The sequence below is a fragment of the Aphelocoma coerulescens genome, chromosome 30 (genome assembly GCF_041296385.1).
Source record: "Aphelocoma coerulescens isolate FSJ_1873_10779 chromosome 30, UR_Acoe_1.0, whole genome shotgun sequence".
Classification (NCBI taxonomy): domain Eukaryota; kingdom Metazoa; phylum Chordata; class Aves; order Passeriformes; family Corvidae; genus Aphelocoma; species Aphelocoma coerulescens.
The window spans coordinates 464,139-483,287 of NC_091043.1; the positions used below are offsets into that span (position 1 = coordinate 464,139).

Sequence of the window (19,149 nt, forward strand, 5' to 3'; positions counted from 1 at the left end):
TGATCTGGGGACCCTCGGGAAGATCTGGGGACCCTCGGGATGTCCCCAACAGGGTCGGGATGGTCTGGGGACCCTCGGGACGGTCTGGGGACCCTCAGGATGTCCCCAGGTGGGTTGGGATGATCTGGGGACCCTCGGGACGATCTGGGGACATTCCCCTGGGATGCTGCCCGTGGATCTGCCCCTGGCCCAGGACACGGGATGAGGGGCAGGGGACAGCGCGGTCACCCCCAGCCCAGTGCCGGTCCCGGAATTCCAGTGGCCCATTCCCAATGGGTGTCACCTGCAGCGTTTATTGGTGGCACGTGTCACCCTTGTCCAGCCTCTCTCTGTCCCCTCACTCCGGCTCCTCGTCCTCTCGCCAGCACCGAAATCCCGGGATTCAACCCCGGAGCACCCAGACCCCCCGGTGCCACCACGGCCACCCCAAAATCAGCTCGAGGGACAAAGCCTGGAGCGATCCTGGCGGGATCTCACCATCCTGGCTTCCCGGTGCCGGCCCAGTCCATCCCAGTCCGGGCGCCGCCACCTCCCAGTAGCGTCCACCCCAGCGGCTCCGGCCAGTCCGCGGTGCCATTGTCCCCTCGGGAAGGAGCCGGTGGCCGCGCTGGCCGTGCCGGACGCTCGCCAGCCCCTCCACCGCCCCGTGTCCGGCTACAGGACCTCTGGAGTGGATCCGTTGTGGCTAGCGGCAGCCTTGGAGCTGCCCGGTGGCCGCAGGAGCTTCATGTCCACCCCTGGCTGCCGCTTCCAGAGCCAGTATTCCCCGATTTTGGTTTGGTGGTGGTAGAGGACGTAGAGCCCGGCCAGGCCGAGGAGGATGAGCACCGGGAGCAGCACCCCCAGGAGCACCGGGAGCAGCGGGATGGGGTCGTCATCTGCGGGAAAAATGGGGTGGGGGGGTCAGGGGGGACGGGGTCAGCGTCCCCAGGGACCCCCGAGACCCCCAGAACAGCCCCCAGGGCCGGTCACCCACACTGGATCCAGACGGTGACGTTGCGCTCGGCCGTCCCCAGCGCGTTGGTGGCCCGGCAGCGGTAGGTGCCGGCCTGGGTGCGGTTAGCGGTGTACGAAATTCTGGCGGCGATGGAAATCCCGTCCTTGGAGCATTTCACCTCGGGCTCGGGCTTTCCCTTCGCTCTGCATTCCAGGATCAATTCCTGGCCCTCTGTCCAGTTCTGCTGCCCGGGGCAGCCCTTGCTGTCCAGCCGTGGTTTGGCTGCGGGAAAAACCGGGATGAGGATGAGGAAAAACCGGGATGAGGACGAGGAAAAACCGGGATGAGAACGAGGAAAAACCGGGATAACGGCAAGGAAAAACCAGCGAGGAAAAGGCGGGATAAGGGTGAGGAAAAAGCGGGATAAGGACACGGAAAATCCGGGATAAGGACACGGAACTCACTCTGGACAACGATCTGGACCGACCTCCTCTTGACCACGCCCGACAGCTTGGCCTCGCAGCTCAGCTCCAGCCCCAGCTCCGCGTCCTCCTCGCTCACGTTCACCCTGAAGGCCACCGGGGGCCATTGCCAGTCCCGGAGGACGCGGCCGCGGGCCAGCACCCGCAGCTCGATGTCCTCGCTGGCGTCCGGCGGCAGCGCGCAGTCCCCGCTGACCACCGTGCCCGCGGCCGGAGTGGTGCTGGTGACGTTCAGCAGCGGCTCGGGGAGATCTGTGGGGACAGCGGGGTTGGTGAGGCCACAATGGGGTGCGGTCACTCCGCGGTCACTCCGCGGTCACTCCGCGGTCACTCACAGTAGACTTGCACGGTGGTGTCCGTCTGCCTGTCCTCCTGCCTCTCCACCCTGTCCAGGCGGGCGGTGCAAACCAGCTGCGCGCTGCCCGTCCGGTTGAGGGTGACCACGGCGGTGGCCTGGTGGCGGTGCTGACCGCGGGTGGCCGGGAAGGTCCGGTTGTCGGCCGTGATGGAGAAATTGGCCACAGAGATGCCGGGGCGGACGGCGCAGGTGACATTGAAGGGCGTCCCCAGCACCGGCTGCTGGGGCGAGGACAGGTGGGGACCCTCGGGCAGCTCTGGCACGGGGACAGGGGGGTGAGCCAGGGGCGGGAAAACGGGGGAAAACATCAGGAAAACAGGGAAAACAGTGGGAAAAGAGCAGGAAAACACCGGCTCACCGGTCAGGTTCAACGTGAGCGGCTTGGAGGTGACTCTGACGGGGTCCCCGTGCGGGGACACGTCCAGCAGCGCCTCGCAGGTGACATTTTTGTTGTTGTCCTCCGCCCGGACGGGCAGCTGGTGGCTCAGGTGGACGGTGGCCGGCTGCGTCTCGTTGTCCCCGTGGAAGGCTCCGGAGGCCAGGACGGCGCTGTCGCTCCGCAGGGTCACGGTGACGTTGCCCAGGGGCGCGGTGCGGGACACGGAACACGACAGATTCCACGTGTCCAGGTGGGAAGGGGTCACTCTGGGAGCCGGGATACCTGGGGGGACACACGGAGAGATCCGGAGGGGTGGGATCCGGGCTGGGGGCATGGGGCAGCTCAGGGGGGTTGTGGTGAAAAATCCCGGCAAAATCTCCATAAAATCCCAGTAAAATCCCTATAAAATTCCCATAAATCTCTATAAAATCCCTATAAAATCCCCAAAAAATCCCTATAAAATCCCCATTAAATCCCTATAAAATCCCAAAAAAATCCCTATAAAATCCCTATGAAAAATCCCTATAAAATCCCTATAAAATCCTTACAAAATCCCTATAAAATCATTATAAAATCCCTATAAAATCCCAACAAAATCAGTGTAAAATCCCAATAAAATCATTGTAAAACCCCTGTAAAATCAGCTTGAGATTAGCACAAAATTCCTATAAAATCCCAATAAAATCCCTATAAAATGGAGTTTTCCCAGCCAGGAATTCCCAGTCTTACTGTAGACGACGACTGGGATCACCTTCAGCACCCTTGTCCTGTTGGGGCAGGTGTGGAACATCAAACTGGTGGAATTCCACTCGGTGACCTTGACCAGCTTCAGCACCTTCTCTCCCGGTTTTCTGGACACCTCCTCCTTCTGCATGTAGGTCTCGATGTCGGGAATTCCGGATTCGGAGGGCTCGGAGCCGCCGCACCTCGCCCGAAGCTTCACCTGGACGGAGCCGCCCCATTCCACCACCAGCACGGCCGGCTCGGTCCAGAGCTCCACCGAGGGCTCCAGTTGTCCTGCCGGGAGAATTCCAGGGGGTTGGAATTCCGGGGGAAACCCATCGCCATCGGCGGGAAGCCCCCAGGTTGTCCCCATTGCCAGAAAGTTGGGGGGAAGGCCGAGGGGACCCCCGGGCTCATCCCCATCCCTGAATTTCGGTGTTTTCCCAGCAAAACATCCACAGCCGACGGCACCGAGGTAGCCTCCAAAATTCGGCTGAAGCCTCCCAGGATGCGGAGAAAAAAACCCCAAAATGTTGAGGAAGCCCCCCAAAAGTGAGGAGGAAACCCTCCAGGGTGAGTGGGAAGTCCCCAAAATGCAGAGGAAGCCCCCCCAGGGTGAGTGGGAAGCCCCCAGAAATTTAGGGAACACGCCCCAGGAGGCAGAGGAAAAGCCCCCAAGTGTTGAGGAAGCCCCCAAGAGTTCCGCAGAAGCCCCCGCGGTCCCGTGGAAGCCCCCTCGGGCCGAGTCCCCACCCCAGGTCGGGGGGGATTTCCCGACTTTCGAACCTCCTTTAGCGGAACCGTCCTGCCCCTTCCCGGAATGCCCGCGCCAGGAAGGGAGGGAGCCAGAAATCCCCGGTTCCACATGGATTTCGCAAGGATAAACAAACATTCCCCGCTCCATCCCGCGGCGGGGGCACCGACAGGGGCCGGGGAGCGGGGGGGGCTGGGGCAGCCCCGGTAGCCACATCCTGTCCCCCACTTCCCCCCCACACCGGGCGCGGTGGCACCGCGGGGGATGGGGACACGCGGGGACACCCCCGGGGGTCGCCAGGTCCCCGCCACCCCCCGCTCGGTGCCACCCCCGGTGTCCCCTCCTCACCTGCGATGACACCCAGGGTGCCCAGGGCCAGCGGCAGCAGCGCGGGGAGCATCATCCCGGGGGGGACAGCGGCTCCGGGAGCGCCGGGGTGCGCCGGGGACACCGGGGAGGCTCCGGTGGGGGTCGGTGGGTTCAGGGTCTCTGGGGTGGATCCGGTTCGGCTCCGGACCCCGGGATGGGTCGGTGCAGGCGCTCCGGGAGCACCGGGAAAGGTCAGGTCGCGCTTCCCGGGAAGGGTCGGTTCCGGCTCTCCGGGAGCACCGGGAAGGGTCGGTCCGGGCTCTCCGGGACGGATCGGTTTGGGCTCTCCGGGAAGGGTCGGTTCCGGCTCTCCGGGAGCACCAGGAAGGGTCGGTTCGGGCTCTCCGGGATGGATCGGTCCGGGCTCTCCGGGAAGGGGTCGGTCCGGGCTCTCCGGGATGGATCGGTCCGGGCTCTCCGGGAAGGGGTCGGTTCGGACTCTCCGGGACGGATCGGTCCGGGCTCTCCGGGAGCACCGGGAAAGGTCCGGTCGGGCTCTCCGGGAAGGGTCGGTTCGGGTTGTCCGGTTGGGTCCCTTGGGGCTCTTCCGGCTGCCCCCGGTCGGAATCTCCGGGCCGGGTGGGGGTCTCTGGGCGAGCACCGCACCCTCCGTCCCCCGCTCCGGTCACTCCCCTGCTCCGGTCACTCCCCCGTTCCGGTCACTCCGCGTGTCTCTCCGCTCGGGGCGCTGCTTTTATAGCCGAGCCCCTCCCACCCCGCCGGGGGATTTCCGGGGCCTCGGGAACTTCGGGACCCCCGGTAACGGCGGCCGCGGGGCTGGAGGAGCCTTCGGGGGCGGACTCCGGCCCCTCCTGCCCCACCCCGGCCCATCCCGGGGCAGTTTTGGTGTCCCTCTGTCCCTCTGCCACGTCCCCCTTGTCCTCACGTGTCGCCGTGGTCACCCTGGGGGTGCCCCCAAACGGGGTGGGGGGGGGTCGGGGGTCATCTTTGAGCCCCCCCAAGGCCCTGATTTGCCCCCCCCGGCTCGCCACGGGGCTGTCGCCTGCACGTCACCCGACGGGGGAGTTGGGTCCAAAGGCCACCATTGGGTGCTGGTGTCACCGCAGCTGCCACTTCCTCTTATTGTGTCGCTTTTTGACACTCCGGGGGATTTCTGCCACCCCTGGAACCGTGGGAACGTCCCTGATGTCCCCAGGGTGGTTCCTGATGTCCCCAGGGTGAGCCCTGATGTCCCCAGGATGGTCCCCGATGTCCCCAGGGTGGTTCCAGCCCCAGGATTGGCCCCGATGTCCCCAGGGTGGTCCTCGATGTCCCCAGGGTGGCTCCAGCCCCAGGATGGTCCCCGATGTCCCCGGGGTGGTCCCCGATGTCCCCACAGTGTCCCCACTGCCCTCTCCCGGCGTTTTCCTTTCCCCGGGGGCTCCACTGGTGACACCCGGCCTTGTCACCCTCCCTCTTGTCACCCTCCCTGTTGTCACGCTCCCTCTTGTCACCCCCAGAGGAGGGAAGTCCCGTGACGATTGTCACAGCCACGCGGTTTCGCTTCTGCGCCCCGTGGGTGTCACATCCCCCCGCGGAGGTGACGGTCCCCTCCCCACGGCCCCGGTGCCGCCGCCGCTCCCGGGGCGCGCTGTCCTTGTCCTTGTCCCCCGGGGATGGAATGTCCGCGGTCCCGGGAGCCTCCCTCGGCCTCGGTCGGGGTTTGGGGGCCGCGGCGCTGCAGGAGGGGGGACAGGGACGTTGGGGACATTGGGACAGGAGGCACAGGGACAAGGGGGACGGCGGCAGCTGAGTCAGCAGGACGTGGCCCGGCGCCAGCGTCCCCCCCGTGCCGCTGTCACCTCCCGCCCCCGCAGCTCCGGCCACTCCCTGGCCCCCGCTGTGTCCCCTCCTGTCCTGGGGTGTCCCCTGGCGTGTCCCCCAGCCCCATTTGGGGCCCGTCCCCTCCTGTCCTGGGGTGTCCCCCCAGCCCCATTTGGGGCCCGTCCCCTCCTGTCCTGGGGTGTCCCCTGGGGTGTCCCCCCAGCCCCATTTGGGGCCCGTCCCCTCCTGTCCTGGGGTGTCCCCTGGGGTGTCCCCCAGCCCCATTTATGGCCTGGCCCCTGCTGGGTCCCCTCCTGTCCTGGGGTGTCCCTGGGGTGTCCCCCAGCCCCATTTGGGGCCCGTCCCCTCCTGTCCTGGGGTGTCCCCCCAGCCCCACTTGGGGCCCATCCCCTCCTGTCCTGGGGTGTCCCCCCAGCCCCATTTGGGGCCCATCCCCTCCTGTCCTGGGGTGTCCCCTGGCGTGTCCCCCCAGCTCCATTTGTGGCCCATCCCAAGCCCTGTCCCCTCCCTACCGTGCCAGGAAGCGGCTCCGGACCCTGTGATTTTCCTTTCAGAGCGATTCCCGGAAAAACCGGGAGAAAGTGGGAAAATCCCCCCCAAAAGCAGCACCATGGGCGTGGCCGGGAGACCCCCAAAAAAAACCCATGGGGAGGGGGGGGTCACAGTCCCCCCCCAGTTGGGTCCCAGCACCCCCCAAGGCGCCCAATCCCCAAATTTTTCCCGGGATTTTCCCCCAAAAAAACAGTTGCTCCTGGTTGGCACCCCAAAAATTCCCTTTGGATCCCCAAAATCCCCTCAGGATCCCCAAAATTCCTCTTCGGATCCCCAAAATTCCCCTCGGGATCCCCAAAATTCCCCTTCAGATCCCTGAAATCCCCCCTGAACCTCCACATCCTACCCCAGGGGGTCCCGGCATTCCCAGATCTCCCCTTGGGAATGAGAGGGGGGGTCCCCAGTTCCCCCTACCCCAAACATTCCTGAAAGATTTGGGACCTGGCTGAGGTCACTCCCAAACTTCCTTTTTTTTTTTTTCTCCCTTTGTTATTCCCAAATTTCTTCCTTTTCCGGCTCCCCCCTTCCTGGGAAGGGGCCAGGGATGGGGACATTTGGGGGGGGGAGGGGACACCAGAATCCCTCTGTGACCCCAAAATTCCCAGCCACCCGCTCCAGATGGGGTCGGGATTTTGGGGAGGGGGCTGGAATTAAAGGGGGGGCTCCAGATGGGGTCGGGATTTTGGGGAGGGGGCCGGAAAAGGAGTCGGGATTTTAGGGAGGGGGATCCCAAAGGGATTGGGATATGGGGCACTCCCAAAAAGAGGTGGAAAACCCCCAGATTTCCCCCTCCTCCCCCCCCCCAAAATAAAAACAAGGGCAATGAAAAAAGTCCCTTTAATGCCACAGCAGTGCCCGACGACCCCAAACCCCGTTCCCGATGGGATCGGGGCCGGATCCTGCCCCGGGAAGGGGTGGATCCCAAACACAAATCCCAAATTGGGGGGGTCAAATCCCAAATTTGGGGCGGGGTCTCAGCCGGCCCGGAGGGGCTCCAGGAGGTCCCTGCAGGGCACAGAGAGGGGACACCACCCCAAGGACCACAGCGACCCCAAACCCCTTCCCGATGGGACCGGGGCCGCGTCCTTCCCCACTGGGAGGGTGCCAAACCCCAAATGGGGGGTCCCCATCCCAAACGGGGGTCCCGATGGCAGCTGGGGGGGGTCTCACCCGGCCCGGGGGGGCTGCGGGAGGTCCCTGTAGGGCAGCGAGAAGGGGTAGAGGGCCGAGAAGCGCCGGTCGTGCCACAGCAGCCGCTGCTCCAGGAAGGTGACGGCGCCCAGGGTCAGCACCAGCGTCCGGTGCTTCAGCAGGCTGTGCACGTTGAGCCCTGAGGGGACAGCTTGGGGACATCAGGGGACACGGCCTGTCCCTCCCTGCTGCCCCCTGAGTGTCCCCAGCCCCACGGACACCGCCCTCCCCGCTGTCCCTGCCACCCCAGATCGTCCCTGCTGTGCCCAGGCCATCTCCAGACTGGCCCCAGCCCTTCCCTGCTGTCCCCAAGGTGTCCCCAAGGTGTCCCCAGGGTGTCCCCAGCCCTCCCCTGCTGTCCCCAAGGTGTCCCCAGAGTGTTCCCAGCTCCATGGACACCCCATCCCCTTTGTCCCTGCTTTGTCCCCAGCCCTTCCCCGCCGTCCCCAGACTGTCCCCACGGATACCCCACCCCAAAACATTTCGGGTGTCCCCAAGGGGCTCGGGTCTCACCCAGGGCTGGGATGAGGGTGATGGATTTGAGGCCCTCGGCTGCAGCGCTGATGTTCTCCGGGAACTCATTCCTGGGGGAAAAAGGGGATTGGAGCGTCCCCGAAGCGTCCCCAAGGTGTCCCCAAAGCAAGGACAGCCAGCCCGGATGTCCCCAACTTCGTGGTGATCCATCAGTGATGTCCCCAGGATGCTTCTTGATGTCCCCAACCCCACGGACACCCCGTCCCCACAGTCCCTGCCACCCCAGCTTGTCCCCGCCGTCCCCAAGCCACCTCCAGGCCCCCTCTCTCACACGTCCACCACGAGCACGGACGGTCCCCAGCGCCGGACCCTCGCCAGCTCCAGCAGGTACCGGGGGTCACTCGTGGGCACCTCCAGCGTGTCCACCACGTGCAGGTCATCCTGCAGGGACCAGGGGACACCGTCACCCTGTCCCCAACGCCCCCGAGCGTCCCCAAACCCCGCCGGGGGCACCCCCGTACCTGCATCAGCTTCACGGTCAGTGCCACCTTCAGTGCCACCACCCTCACCCTCATGGGCACCATGTAGAAGTAGCTGGTGGGACCGCGGGGCCCGTGGGCGATGCCACCTGCCAGGAGCCACCGCGGTGACGTCCCCAGGCTGGTGACAACCCCCTCCGGAGCCGTTTCCGGGGTGTCCCACCCGCCCGTGCCGGGCACTCACCCCCGCGCCACAGCGGCGAGCGGACGGAGCCGTGCCGGGCGCGGCCGGAGCCCTTCTGGCGCCAGGGCTTGCGGCCCCCGCCGCGCACCTCAGCCCGGCTCCTCACCCTGGCGTGGCTCTGGGGGACAGGCAGGGCACACAAAGGTCAGCCCTGAGCCTGCAGAGCCGTGGGACAGGGGTGGTGGTTGCTGCTCGGGACTCCCAGAGCCTTTTTTGGGACCCCCAAACCGTTCTTGGGAGCCCCTAACTTTGTTTTTGGGAGCCCTCCGCAGCCTTCTTGGGATCCCCCCAAACCCTTCTCAGGATCCCCCCAAATCTTCTTGGGAGCCCCAGATCCTTCTTTGGATCCCCCAAAGCTCCTCGGGACCCCCAGACCCCTCTCGGGATCCCCCCAAATCTTCTTGGGAACCCCAGATCCTTCTTCGGATCCCCCAAAGCTCCTCGGGACCCCCAGACCCTTCTTGGGATCCCCAAACCCTTCTTGGGACCCCCCCAAACCCTTCTTGGGACCCTCCCCAGGCCTTTTTGGGATTCCCCTAAAGCTCCCCTGCCCCCTTAGACCCCCTCCTGCCACCCCAAATCCCCCTTTTTGCCCCCCCTTTTGCCCCCAAATCCCGCTTTCTGCCCCTCAAATCCCTCCCTTACCCTCTTAAACCATCTCCTGCCACCCCAAGCCCCCCTTTTTGCCCCTCAAATCCCTCCCCCACCCCCTTAAACTCCCTCCTGCCACCCCAAATCCCCTTTTTTGCCCCCAAATTCCCCTTTTTGCCCCTCAAATCCCTCCCCCACCCCCTTAAACTCCCTCCTGCCACCCCAAATCCCCTTTTTGCCCCCTCAAGCCCCCTCCCCACACTCACGATCCTCTTGTAGTTCCTCTGCCACGTGGCCACCGTGTGCAGGATGTCCAGCCTGGTGGGGAGGCGGACAAGGGACACTCAGGTCACTCCGGGGTCACTCGGCCACCCTCCCAAGTGCCCAGGGCCACCCCCAGACCCCTTGACCTGGGAGTGACGGCGAAGACATCGGGGTGAAGGTCGGTGAGACCCCGCAAAGTGTCCTCGGGGTGACGCAGGGACTCCACCCAGGCCTGGACAGGGGACAGGTGGGAGGGGACAGGGACGCTGCAGCTCCGGAGCACCGGGGACAGCGGCAGGGCCGGCGCTGGTGGCTTCTCTGGGGGGAAGGGGACACGTGGGGACAGCGGGGATGGTGACAGCTCTGCCCGGCAACGCTGCGAGGGGGGGCCTGGCACCCCCCCAGAGCGGGGACAGCCAGGCCTGATGTCCCCAGGGTGGTCCCTGATGTCCCCAGGGATGGTCCCTGATGTCCCCAGACACCTCAAACCAGAGACACCCAGCACCGCTGTCTCTAGGATGATCCACAATGCCCCCAGGATGGTCCCTGATGTCGCCAGGGTGTCCCTAACCCCGTGGTGGCCCTGTCCCCACTGTCCCCAGGGTGTCCCCAGACACCCCAAACCGGGCACCCCCAGCCTTGCTGTCCCCAGGATGATTCAGGATGTCCCCAACCCCATGGTGGCTTTGTCCACGATACCCTCAGCATGCTCCCCGCTGTCCCCAGCCCCACGGCCGCCCCATCCCCGCTGTCCCCGCTGTCCCCAGCCCCCGCACTCACCCCTGCGGGGCTCGGGGGCCGCGGGCGGGGCCGGGGGCTCCGTCGAGAGCTGCGTGAGGGGAGCAATGGCGGGCGGGATCAAACCACGGCCTGAGCAAGGGGGGGGGGGATACGACCCCCGCCCGCCCCCCAGCCCCAGTGTTGGGTCCGTTCCGGGACCCCCGACACCCCCCCAGGCCGAGCTCACACTTGGTACCGCCCCGCCCCTCAGCAATGGCCCCGCCCCTTCCGCGCCCTCACGGTCCCAGCCCCGCTCCCGGTGCCGTTCTCCCCTCGGCCCCGCTCCCGGTGCCGCTCCCGTTCTCGTTCCCGGTGCCGGTGCCGCTCCCGTTCTCCCCTCGGCCCAGCCCCGTTCCCGGTGCCGCTCCCGTTCTCCCCTCGGCCCAGCCCCGTTCCCGCTCCCGTTCTCCTCTCGGCCCAGCCCCGTTCCCGGTGCCGCTCCCGTTCTCCCCTCGGCCCAGCCCCGTTCCCGGTGCCGTTCCCCGCCCGCTCTCACCGCGGCCCAGCCCCGGCCCCTGCTCCAGGCCCTCAGGGCGGCAGCGGCCGCCCCCGCGCGGATCATGGCGGGAAAGCGCGCGGCGGGGCGAGGAGGCGCGGTGACGTCACCCCCCCCACGCGCGCGCGCGCGCGGCGTCAGTTCCGGCGGGGCGGAATGGCGGGAAAAGGGGAGGAAGGGGAGGGGGCGGCACTCCCGGGACCCCCCCCTTTGTGCCCCCCCCTCGGTGCCCCCCACCCCAATGTCCCACCCCAGTGCCCCCCGTTAACCCACCCCAGTGCCCCCATCCTAATATCCCACCCCACTGCCCCCCGTTAACCCCATCCCACTGCCCCCCACCCCAATGTCGCCCCCTCCCCAGTGACCCCCCAATAGCCCCCCCATCCAACTGTCCCTTCCCGGTGTCCCAGTGCCCTTCCCAGTTTCCCTTCCCACTACCAGTCCCATTCCCAGTGCTCTTCCCAGTGTCCCTGTCCCTTCCCAGTGCCCTATTCCCAGTGCCCTTTTAGTGTCCCTGTCCCTTCCCAGTTTGCCTTCCCAGTGCCAGTCCCATTCCCAGTGCCCTTTCCCGGGTCCCAGTCCCATTCCCAGTGCCCCGTCCCTTCCCAGTGCCCTATTCCCAGTGCCCTTTTAGTGTCCCTGTCCCTTCCCAGTTTGCCTTCCCAGTGCCAGTCCCATTCCCAGTGCCCTTTCCCGGGTCCCAGTCCCATTCCCAGTGCCCTTCCCATTCCCAGTGCCCTTCCCAGTGTACCCATCCCTTCCCACCACCAGTGTCCATTCCCAGTACCCCTTCCCGGTCCCAGTCCCATTCCCAGTTTCCCTGCCCCAGTGTCCACTTCCCAGCGCCCTTCCCAGTGCCCCTGTCCCTTCCCAGTTTCCCTTCCCAGTGCCCTTCCCAGTGCCCCTGTCTCTTCCCAGTTTCCCTTCCCAGTGCCCTTCCCAGTGCCCCTGTCTCTTCCCAGTTTCCCTTCCCAGTGCCAGTCCCATTCCCAGTACCCCTTCCCGGTGTCCCTGTCCATTCCCAGTTTCCCTTCCCACTACCAGTCCCATTCCCAGTGACCCTGTCCCAGTTTCCCTTCCCAGTGCCCTTCCCAATGTCCCTGTCCATTCCCAGTGCCCTTCCCAGTGCCCCTGTCCCTTCCCAGTTTCCCTTCCCAGTGCCAGTCCCATTCCCAGTTTCCCTTCCCAGTGTCCTTGTCCATTCCCAATTTCCCTTCCCAGTGCTAGTCCCATTCCCAGTGCCCTTCCCAATGTCCCTGTCCCAGTGTCCACTTCCCAGTGCCCTTCCCAGTGTCCCTGCCCGTTCCCAGTTTCCCTTCCCAGTGCCCTTCCCGGTGTCCTCGTCCCTTCCCAGTGCCCTTCCCAGTGCCATTGCCACTTCCCAGTATCCGTGTCCCTTCCCAGTTTCCCTTCCCACTACCAGCGTCCATTCCCAGTGCCACTGTCCCTTCCCAGTCCCTTCCCAGTTTCCCTTCCCGGTGCCCATTCCCAGTCCCAGTTTCACCTCCCAGTCCCGTTTCCCTGTCGGGGAGGGGGGGGTCTCCCCCCCAAATTCCCGGGGGCGGAATTCCCGGTGGGATCCCGGTGCTGGGGGGGGGGAGGGGGGGGCTGGGATGGGAATGGGGGGGCCGGCATGGAAATCTGGGAATTCTTTTCCCCTTCTTCTCCCTTTTTTTCCCCTTCCCCCCCTTTTTCCCCCTTTCCCCCTTTTTTCCATCCCCTCTCCGAGCGGGATCGGGAATTCCGCATGGATTACGGGGGGTGGGGGGGGGGGGGGGAGCCCATCCCATCCCCCCTCTCATCCCGCCCATCCCCCCCCCCGCCCCCAAATCCCGCCCATCCCATCCCAATCCCGCTCCTGGTTCCAATTAAATCCCTTCCCCGGCCCCTCGGACCCCCCGCCCCCTCCCCGCGCTCCATATTTGGGGGAGGGGGGGGGTTGGGAATGAGACACCCCCCCGTCCCCAACCCCCCCGATCTTCCCCCCCACCCCCGAATTCCTGCGTGGAAAATCCGGGAAATTTTTCCGGGCGTGAAAAATCCCAACAACAACAAAAAATCCCCAAAATTTGAACGCCCCAAAATCCCCCCGGGGCGGGGGGGGGGGGGGGGGGCGGGGTTTCATCACCCCCTCCCGCCGCGTTTTGGGGGTCTCAGGTACTCCAAAAGGGGGACAAGGGGGGGGTTTTGTTGTCCCCCTCCCCATTTTGGGGGGTCTCAGCCATGGGGGGGGGTGACACGGTGGCCTCGCCCCTCGCCGGGGGGGGTGGCCCAGGACCAGCCCCGCCCCCCCCCCAATGTTGGAACCGGGACGGGCGCTCAGCGCTGCCGGGACCGGCCCCGGGACCGGTGAGACCCCAAAATTCCTCCCCCCCCGGACCCCCGAACCCCCTGTGCCACCCCCTCGGGACCCCCCGTCATTGTCCCGCTGTCCCCTCCCTCCCCGGGCCACCAGCGCTGGGGGGGGGGGGCACAGAAAGGGACCCCCGAGGTGACCCCAAGGGTGGGGGGGAGACGGGGAGGGCTCCCAGGATTTTGGGGGGGGGGTGTCCCCAAAAGTGGGGGGGGGGGGGACACATCGGGGTGGCCCCGCGGGGGGGTTCAGGTGCCACCCCCCCCATTGTCGCCGTCCCGGCCCAGCTGTTTCGGCCACGCCAACATCTGGCTCGCAGCTGGCGGGCGGGGGGGGGGGGGGGGGCACCCCAATTGTGGGGGAGGGGGGGGTCGTGTCCTTGGGGAGCACTTTTGGGACCCCCGGGCACCTCTCGGGGTGGGTTTGGGGGTCCCCAAAAGATTTGAGGGTCCCCAAAGTCGCGGGGGGTCCCATGCTCGGGATGGGGGGGGGGGGGGGGTCGGTGACAGCGACCCCGCCGTGTCCCCCCACGCGTGTCCCCACATTGGGGGGGTCCCCAAATTTTTGGGGGGGGGGGTCCTCGAACTCTCGGCGGTCCCCAAAATCCCGGGGGTCCCGTGCGGGTGTCCCCGTGTCCCCCCCCCCCTCCCCACGCGTGTCCGGGCTCGGGGGGGGGTCTCGGGGGGATCTCGGGGGGATCTCGGGGGTCTCGGGGGGTCTCGGGGGGTTCCGGGGGCCCCCCCGCTCCCGTCGCGGCCGCCGCCCCCGCGGTTAAACCCGGCTTTAAGCTCGGCCTCCGCCCTGATCCGATTTGCTCCGGGATATTTCGGGATCGAACGGCCCCCGGTGACCCCCCCGCGGCCCCTCCCCCCACCGGGGCTGGGGGGTCCCGGGTCCCTTCCCCCACCCGGGAGCGGATCCTGGTGGGATTCTGGGGTGGGATCCGGGCTGGGATCACGGGCTGGGGTCCTAAGGGGCGATCCCGGTGTGGGATCCCAGTTTGGGGTCCCGGCGGAATTCCCAGGGGTCCCAGTTCAGGATCCCGGTGTGGGATCCCAGTTTGGGGTCCCGGTTTGGGATCCCCAGGGGTCCCAGTTCAGGATCCCGGTGCGGTTCCCGGGGCAGATCCCGGTGTGGGCTCCCAGTTGGGAATCCCAGTTCCCGCAGGTCACAGTGAGGGATCCCAGTTTGGGATCCCGGTTTGGGGTCCCGGTTTGGGGTCCCGCTGTGATTCCTGGGGCAAGATCCCGGTGCGGGATCTCGGGGCACGGTTCCGGTGCGGTTCCCAGTCCCGGTGCTGTTCCCGGTGCGGGATCCCGGTTTCTGGGGCAGGATCCCTGTGCGGGGAATCCAGTTTGGGATCCCAGGGCACGGTCCCGGTGCAGGATCCCGGTTTGGAATTCCAGGGCCGTTCCCAGTTTGGGATCCCGGTTTGGGATCCCGGGAGCATTCCCGGTTTGGAATCCCGGGGCCGTTCCCAGTTTGGATCCCGGGGCCGTTCCCGGTTTGGAATCCCGGTCTGGGTTCCCAGTTTCGGATCCCGGTCTGGGTTCCCAGTTTGGGATCCCGGGGCCGTTCCCGGTTTGGGATCTCGGTTTGGGATCCCGGGGCCGTTCCCGGTTTGGGATCCCGGTCTGGGTTCCCGGTTTGGGGTCCCGGGGCCGTCCCGGGGGTCTCGCCGCCCCCGGCCCCGCCCGTTCCCTCCCCGCTGCCTCCGCGGGGGCGGGCGGGAAGGGGAAGGGGAAGCGGCGGATGTTCCGACCGGGACCGGCGGCTCTCACCGGCACCGGTACGAGGGTCCGGGGGGGTCCGGAGGGGTCCTGAGGGGGTCGCGGGGGGCGGCGGGAGCCGGGGGCGGTGTCCCGGCACCGGGCGCGGCTGCGCGAGGCGGGACGGCACCGGGGGCTCCGGGACCGCTCCGGGACGGCACCGGGGGCTCCGGGACCGCTCCGGGGCGGCACCGGGGGCTCCGGGACGGGACCAGGGGAGCTCCGGTACCGGGACGGCTCCGAGGGGAGCTCCAGAACGGGACCGGGGGGCTCCGGGAGCGCCCTGGGACGGCACCGGAGGCTCCGGGGGCTCCGAGGCGGGACTGAGACCGGTACCGGGCCGGCTCCGGGACGCCACCGGGACCTGGGGGGGGCTCCTGGACGGAGCGACCACCGGGGCTCCTTTCCTCCCCCTCACCCCGCCCTGGGTGCCACCCCCGGAGCCCTCGGGGGTCCCGCACCGGGAGGAACCGGGCGGGGGGGGGGCCCTACCCGGGGTCCCGTCCCGGAATTTGGGGAGGGGGGACACGGTCCCGAGAGTCCCGTCCTGAACTGGGAATGGGGGACACGATACTGGGAGTCCCATCCCTGACTGGGGGACACCCGGTGGCACCGGGAACGCCACCCCCAACCGGGGGGACACGGGCGGGACCCCTCCCCGACCCAGCGGTGACGTCGCCCGGTGTCCCCGTCCCTCACCGGCCGCGTCCTTCCCAGCCCCCCGGGGTGCTCCCGACGGGATCTCTGTCACCCCCAAGCACCCCGGTGTCCCCCCAACCACCCCTGTGTCACCCCCAACCACCCCGGTGTCCCCCCCAGCCACCCCTGTGTCCCCTCCTGCCACCCCGGTGTCCCCCCCAGCCACCCCAGTGTCCTCTCAGGTGTCCCTCCCGTTCTCCCAGCGCCATTCCCAATGGGATTTCTGTCCCCCCAACCACCCTGGTGTCCCCTCCTGCCACCCCGGTGTCCCCCCAAGCCACCCCGGTGTCCTCTCAGTGTCCCCCCCTGTTCTCCCACCGTCATTCCCGTTGGGATTTCTGTCCCCCAGCCACCCCGGTGTCCCCTCAGGTGTCCCTCCCGTTCTCCCAGCGCCATTCCCGATGGGATTTCTGTCCCCCAACCACCCCAGTGTCCCCCCAGCCACCCCGGTGTCCCCTCAGGCGTCCCCCCTCCCATTCTCCCAGTGCCATCCCCACATTCCCAGCCCGCCTCTCGTCCACCCCGCAGGTCTCTGGCCGGAGCCATGTCCCGGCGGCGCTGACCCTCGGCGGCGCGCCCGGCCCGGCCTCACCATGGGGAGCATCTACAAGGAATATTTCAACCGCGACAAGATCCGCGAGCACTACAACTACACCAAGGGCGACGGCGACGCCTCCGCGCCCTCGCGCTCCGTGGGCTCCGTCCTCATCGTCATCCTCTGCTGCTTCATCGTCCTGGAGAACCTGCTGGTGCTGGTGTCCATCTGCCGCAACAAGCGCCTGCACTTGGCCATGTACATCTTCATCGGCAATTTGGCCGCCTCCGACCTCTTGGCCGGCACGGCCTTCATGGTCAACACGCTGCTGTCCGGCAGCACCACCTTCAGCCTGACGCCGGTGCAGTGGTTCGTGCGCGAGGGCACGGCTTTCGCCACGCTGGCCGCCTCGGTGTTCAGCCTGCTGGCCATCGCCATCGAGCGCCACGTGGCCATCACCAAGGTCAAGGTGTACGGCAGCGACAAGAACTGCCGCATGGTGCTGCTGATCGGCGCCTGCTGGGTGATCGCGGCCGCCGTGGGCAGCCTGCCCATCATGGGCTGGAACTGCATCAGCGACCTGGGCGACTGCTCCACGGTGCTGCCGCTCTACTCCAAGCGCTACGTGCTCTTCGTCACCACCATCTTCACCCTCATCCTGCTGGCCATCGTGGGGCTCTACACGCGCATCTACTGCATCGTCCGCTCCAGCCACGCCGAGATCGCCTCGGCGCAGACCTTGGCTCTGCTCAAGACCGTCACCATCGTGCTGGGAGCCTTCATCGTCTGCTGGCTGCCCGCCTTCATCATCCTCCTCATGGACGCCTCGTGCCCCGTCCGCGCCTGCCGGGTGCTCTACAAGGCCAATTATTTCTTCGCCTTCGCCACGCTCAACTCGGCGGCCAACCCCGTCATCTACACGCTGAGGAGCAAGGACATGCGCGCCGAGTTCCTGCGCCTGCTGTGCTGCTGCGGGAGGGGCCGGCGGCCGCGGCCGCCCGGCCGGCCGGGGGTCCCGCTGCGCACGTCCAGCTCGCTGGACAAGGCGGCGGCGGCGCCCGGCCCCAAAGGGGAGACGGCCACAGCGCCGCTGACCCGCGAGTGCACCACGTCCGTGTGATGGGGGAGGGGTTGTGGTCAGCCTGGGGGGTTGTGGTCAGCCTGGGGGGTTTGTGGGTGGGGCGAGATTGAGCCGTGGGTGGCCTGGGGATGGTCTGGGGACACCCCGTGGACACCCTGTGGACACCCCATGGACACCCCAGGGTCACTCCACAGCTCCATGGACACCCCGTGGACACCCCATGGACACCCCAAGGTCACTCCACAGCTCCATGGACACCCCGTGGACACCCCATGGACACCCCATGGACACCCCACAGCCTTGTGGACACTCCAAGGCCACCCTACGGCCCTGTGGGCACCCCGTGGACACCCCATGGGCACCCCAAGGTCATTCCACAGCTCCATGGACACCCCGTGGACACCCCATGGGCACCCCAAGGTCATTCCACAGCTCCATGGACGCCCCGTGGACACCCCATGGGCACCCCAAGGTCATTCCACAGATCCATGGACACCCCGTGGACACCCCATGGATGCCCCATGGACAATCCAAGGCCACTCCACGGCCACCTCACAGTCCTGTGGATGCTCCAAGGCCCCGTGGACACCCCATGGACACCCCGCGGCCCTGTGGACACTCCAAGGCCACCCCATGGCCTCGTGGACACTCAAAGGCCCTGTGGACACCCCACGGCTCTGTGGACACTCCAAGGCCCCGTGGACACCCCACGGACACCCCACAGCCCCATGGACACCTCGAGGCCACCCCACGGCCCTGTGGACACCCCATGGACACCCCACAGCCCCATGGACACCTCGAGGCCACCCCACGGCCCCGTGGACACCTCGAGGCCACCCCATGGCCCTGTGGACACCCCATGGACACCGCATGGACACCCCACAGCCTCGTGGACACTCAAAGGCCTTGTGGACACTCCAAGGCCACCCCACGGCCCCGTGGACACCCCATGGACACCCCACAGCCTCGTGGACACTCGAAGGCCACCCCGAGGCCACCCCACGGTACGAAGGGAGCGGGACCCTCGTGGTTCCCCAGGTACGGCCGGACACCCCGTCCCCGTCCCCGCCGGCGCTCCCGGCGCTCCGTGTGCCCGGACACGCGGCCGGCGGCGGCCGTGGGGCCCTTCCCACGCCCTGCCCGAGCCCCGGGGCCCCGGCCGGACCTGTCGGACGAGTCCCGGGGCCCCTCCCGGCGCCCCGAACCCCGTGGGCGGCTCCGACCGCTCTTCCCACCGGGAGCGCCGGGCTCGGCTTTTCCCGGGATAAACCGGGCCTGGGGTGGGGAGGGAGGGAGGAGGGGGGCATTGGAGCCTCCCCCTCCCCCCAAAAACCCCCAAAATCCGGGGTTTTCCCACGCGCTGGCGCGTGGGGGGCTCATCCCAGTGCGGCCGGACCGGCCGGGATCCCCTCCCCCACCCCCCGAAATTCCCGGGATTTCCCCAGAAATACCCCCCACCCGATCTCGAATCGTATTAAACCGGCGTTTTTCCAGACGTTTCCGCGCCTTTTCCTCAGCGGGATCGGGGGGGGGGGGGGGGGGGGCGGGCAGAGAGCCCCAAATTTTGGGGGAATTGGGGAGGATTTTTTTTCTCCCCCCTCCCATAGGGAATTTGGGAAAATGGGGGTCGGGCAGCTCAGGGGACGAAGAGGGACACGTTTTGTCACCTCCCAGCCACCCAAAAAACCCAATTTCCTCCCTAAAAGATGAAGAGGAAATACGGGGGGGGGGGGGGAGGTTTCGGTTCCTGTCCCCCCCCTTCCGTGTCGCGACAGTGACGTCACGGTGTCCCCGTGGTGACCCCGCGGGTTTGGGCACCGGGGAGCTCCGCGGTGGCACCGGGCGGTGGTGGTG

The 19,149-nt window shown here is 67.2% G+C and overlaps 3 protein-coding genes across 3 annotated transcripts; 1 reads left to right on the forward strand and 2 right to left on the reverse strand.

Moving 5' to 3' along the window:
- Window positions 1-273: 273 nt before the first annotated feature.
- On the reverse strand, window positions 274-4,777 carry LOC138100132 (intercellular adhesion molecule 1-like). Its single transcript, XM_068997856.1, has 7 exons — window positions 3,982-4,777; window positions 2,886-3,173; window positions 2,136-2,438; window positions 1,755-2,033; window positions 1,402-1,671; window positions 977-1,219; window positions 274-878 (listed from the first exon to the last, which is right to left on the reverse strand). Exons 1-7 carry the CDS (start codon window positions 4,034-4,036, stop codon window positions 655-657), a joined length of 1,662 nt encoding a protein of 553 aa, XP_068853957.1. The 5' UTR covers window positions 4,037-4,777; the 3' UTR covers window positions 274-654.
- A 2,385-nt stretch (window positions 4,778-7,162) lies between these two features.
- On the reverse strand, window positions 7,163-10,969 carry MRPL4 (mitochondrial ribosomal protein L4). Its single transcript, XM_068998000.1, has 9 exons — window positions 10,859-10,969; window positions 10,363-10,411; window positions 9,729-9,900; window positions 9,585-9,636; window positions 8,728-8,845; window positions 8,526-8,632; window positions 8,336-8,445; window positions 8,044-8,114; window positions 7,163-7,669 (listed from the first exon to the last, which is right to left on the reverse strand). Exons 1-9 carry the CDS (start codon window positions 10,922-10,924, stop codon window positions 7,506-7,508), a joined length of 909 nt encoding a protein of 302 aa, XP_068854101.1. The 5' UTR covers window positions 10,925-10,969; the 3' UTR covers window positions 7,163-7,505.
- Window positions 10,970-16,243: 5,274 nt separating this feature from the next.
- S1PR2 (sphingosine-1-phosphate receptor 2) lies at window positions 16,244-18,745 on the forward strand. Its single transcript, XM_068997949.1, has one exon. The coding sequence runs from the start codon at window positions 16,273-16,275 to the stop codon at window positions 17,332-17,334; it is 1,062 nt and encodes a 353-aa protein (XP_068854050.1). The 5' UTR covers window positions 16,244-16,272; the 3' UTR covers window positions 17,335-18,745.
- Window positions 18,746-19,149: the final 404 nt, after the last annotated feature.

Coding starts and splice junctions, on each gene's coding strand:
- LOC138100132 (XM_068997856.1), bottom strand. CDS start 4,036: ATGATGCTCCCCGCGCTGCTGCCGCTGGCCCTGGGCACCCTGGGTGTC. Junction 3,174..3,981: donor CACCCTGGGTGTCATCGCAG/GTGAGGAGGGGA, acceptor TTCTCCCGGCAG/GACAACTGGAGCCCTCGGTG. Junction 879..976: donor CGTCACCGTCTGGATCCAGT/GTGGGTGACCGG, acceptor TTTTTCCCGCAG/ATGACGACCCCATCCCGCTG.
- MRPL4 (XM_068998000.1), bottom strand. CDS start 10,924: ATGATCCGCGCGGGGGCGGCCGCTGCCGCCCTGAGGGCCTGGAGCAGG. Junction 8,633..8,727: donor CTCGCCGCTGTGGCGCGGGG/GTGAGTGCCCGG, acceptor GGCTCCTGGCAG/GTGGCATCGCCCACGGGCCC. Junction 8,115..8,335: donor TCCGTGCTCGTGGTGGACGT/GTGAGAGAGGGG, acceptor TTTTTCCCCCAG/GAATGAGTTCCCGGAGAACA.
- S1PR2 (XM_068997949.1), top strand. CDS start 16,273: ATGGGGAGCATCTACAAGGAATATTTCAACCGCGACAAGATCCGCGAG.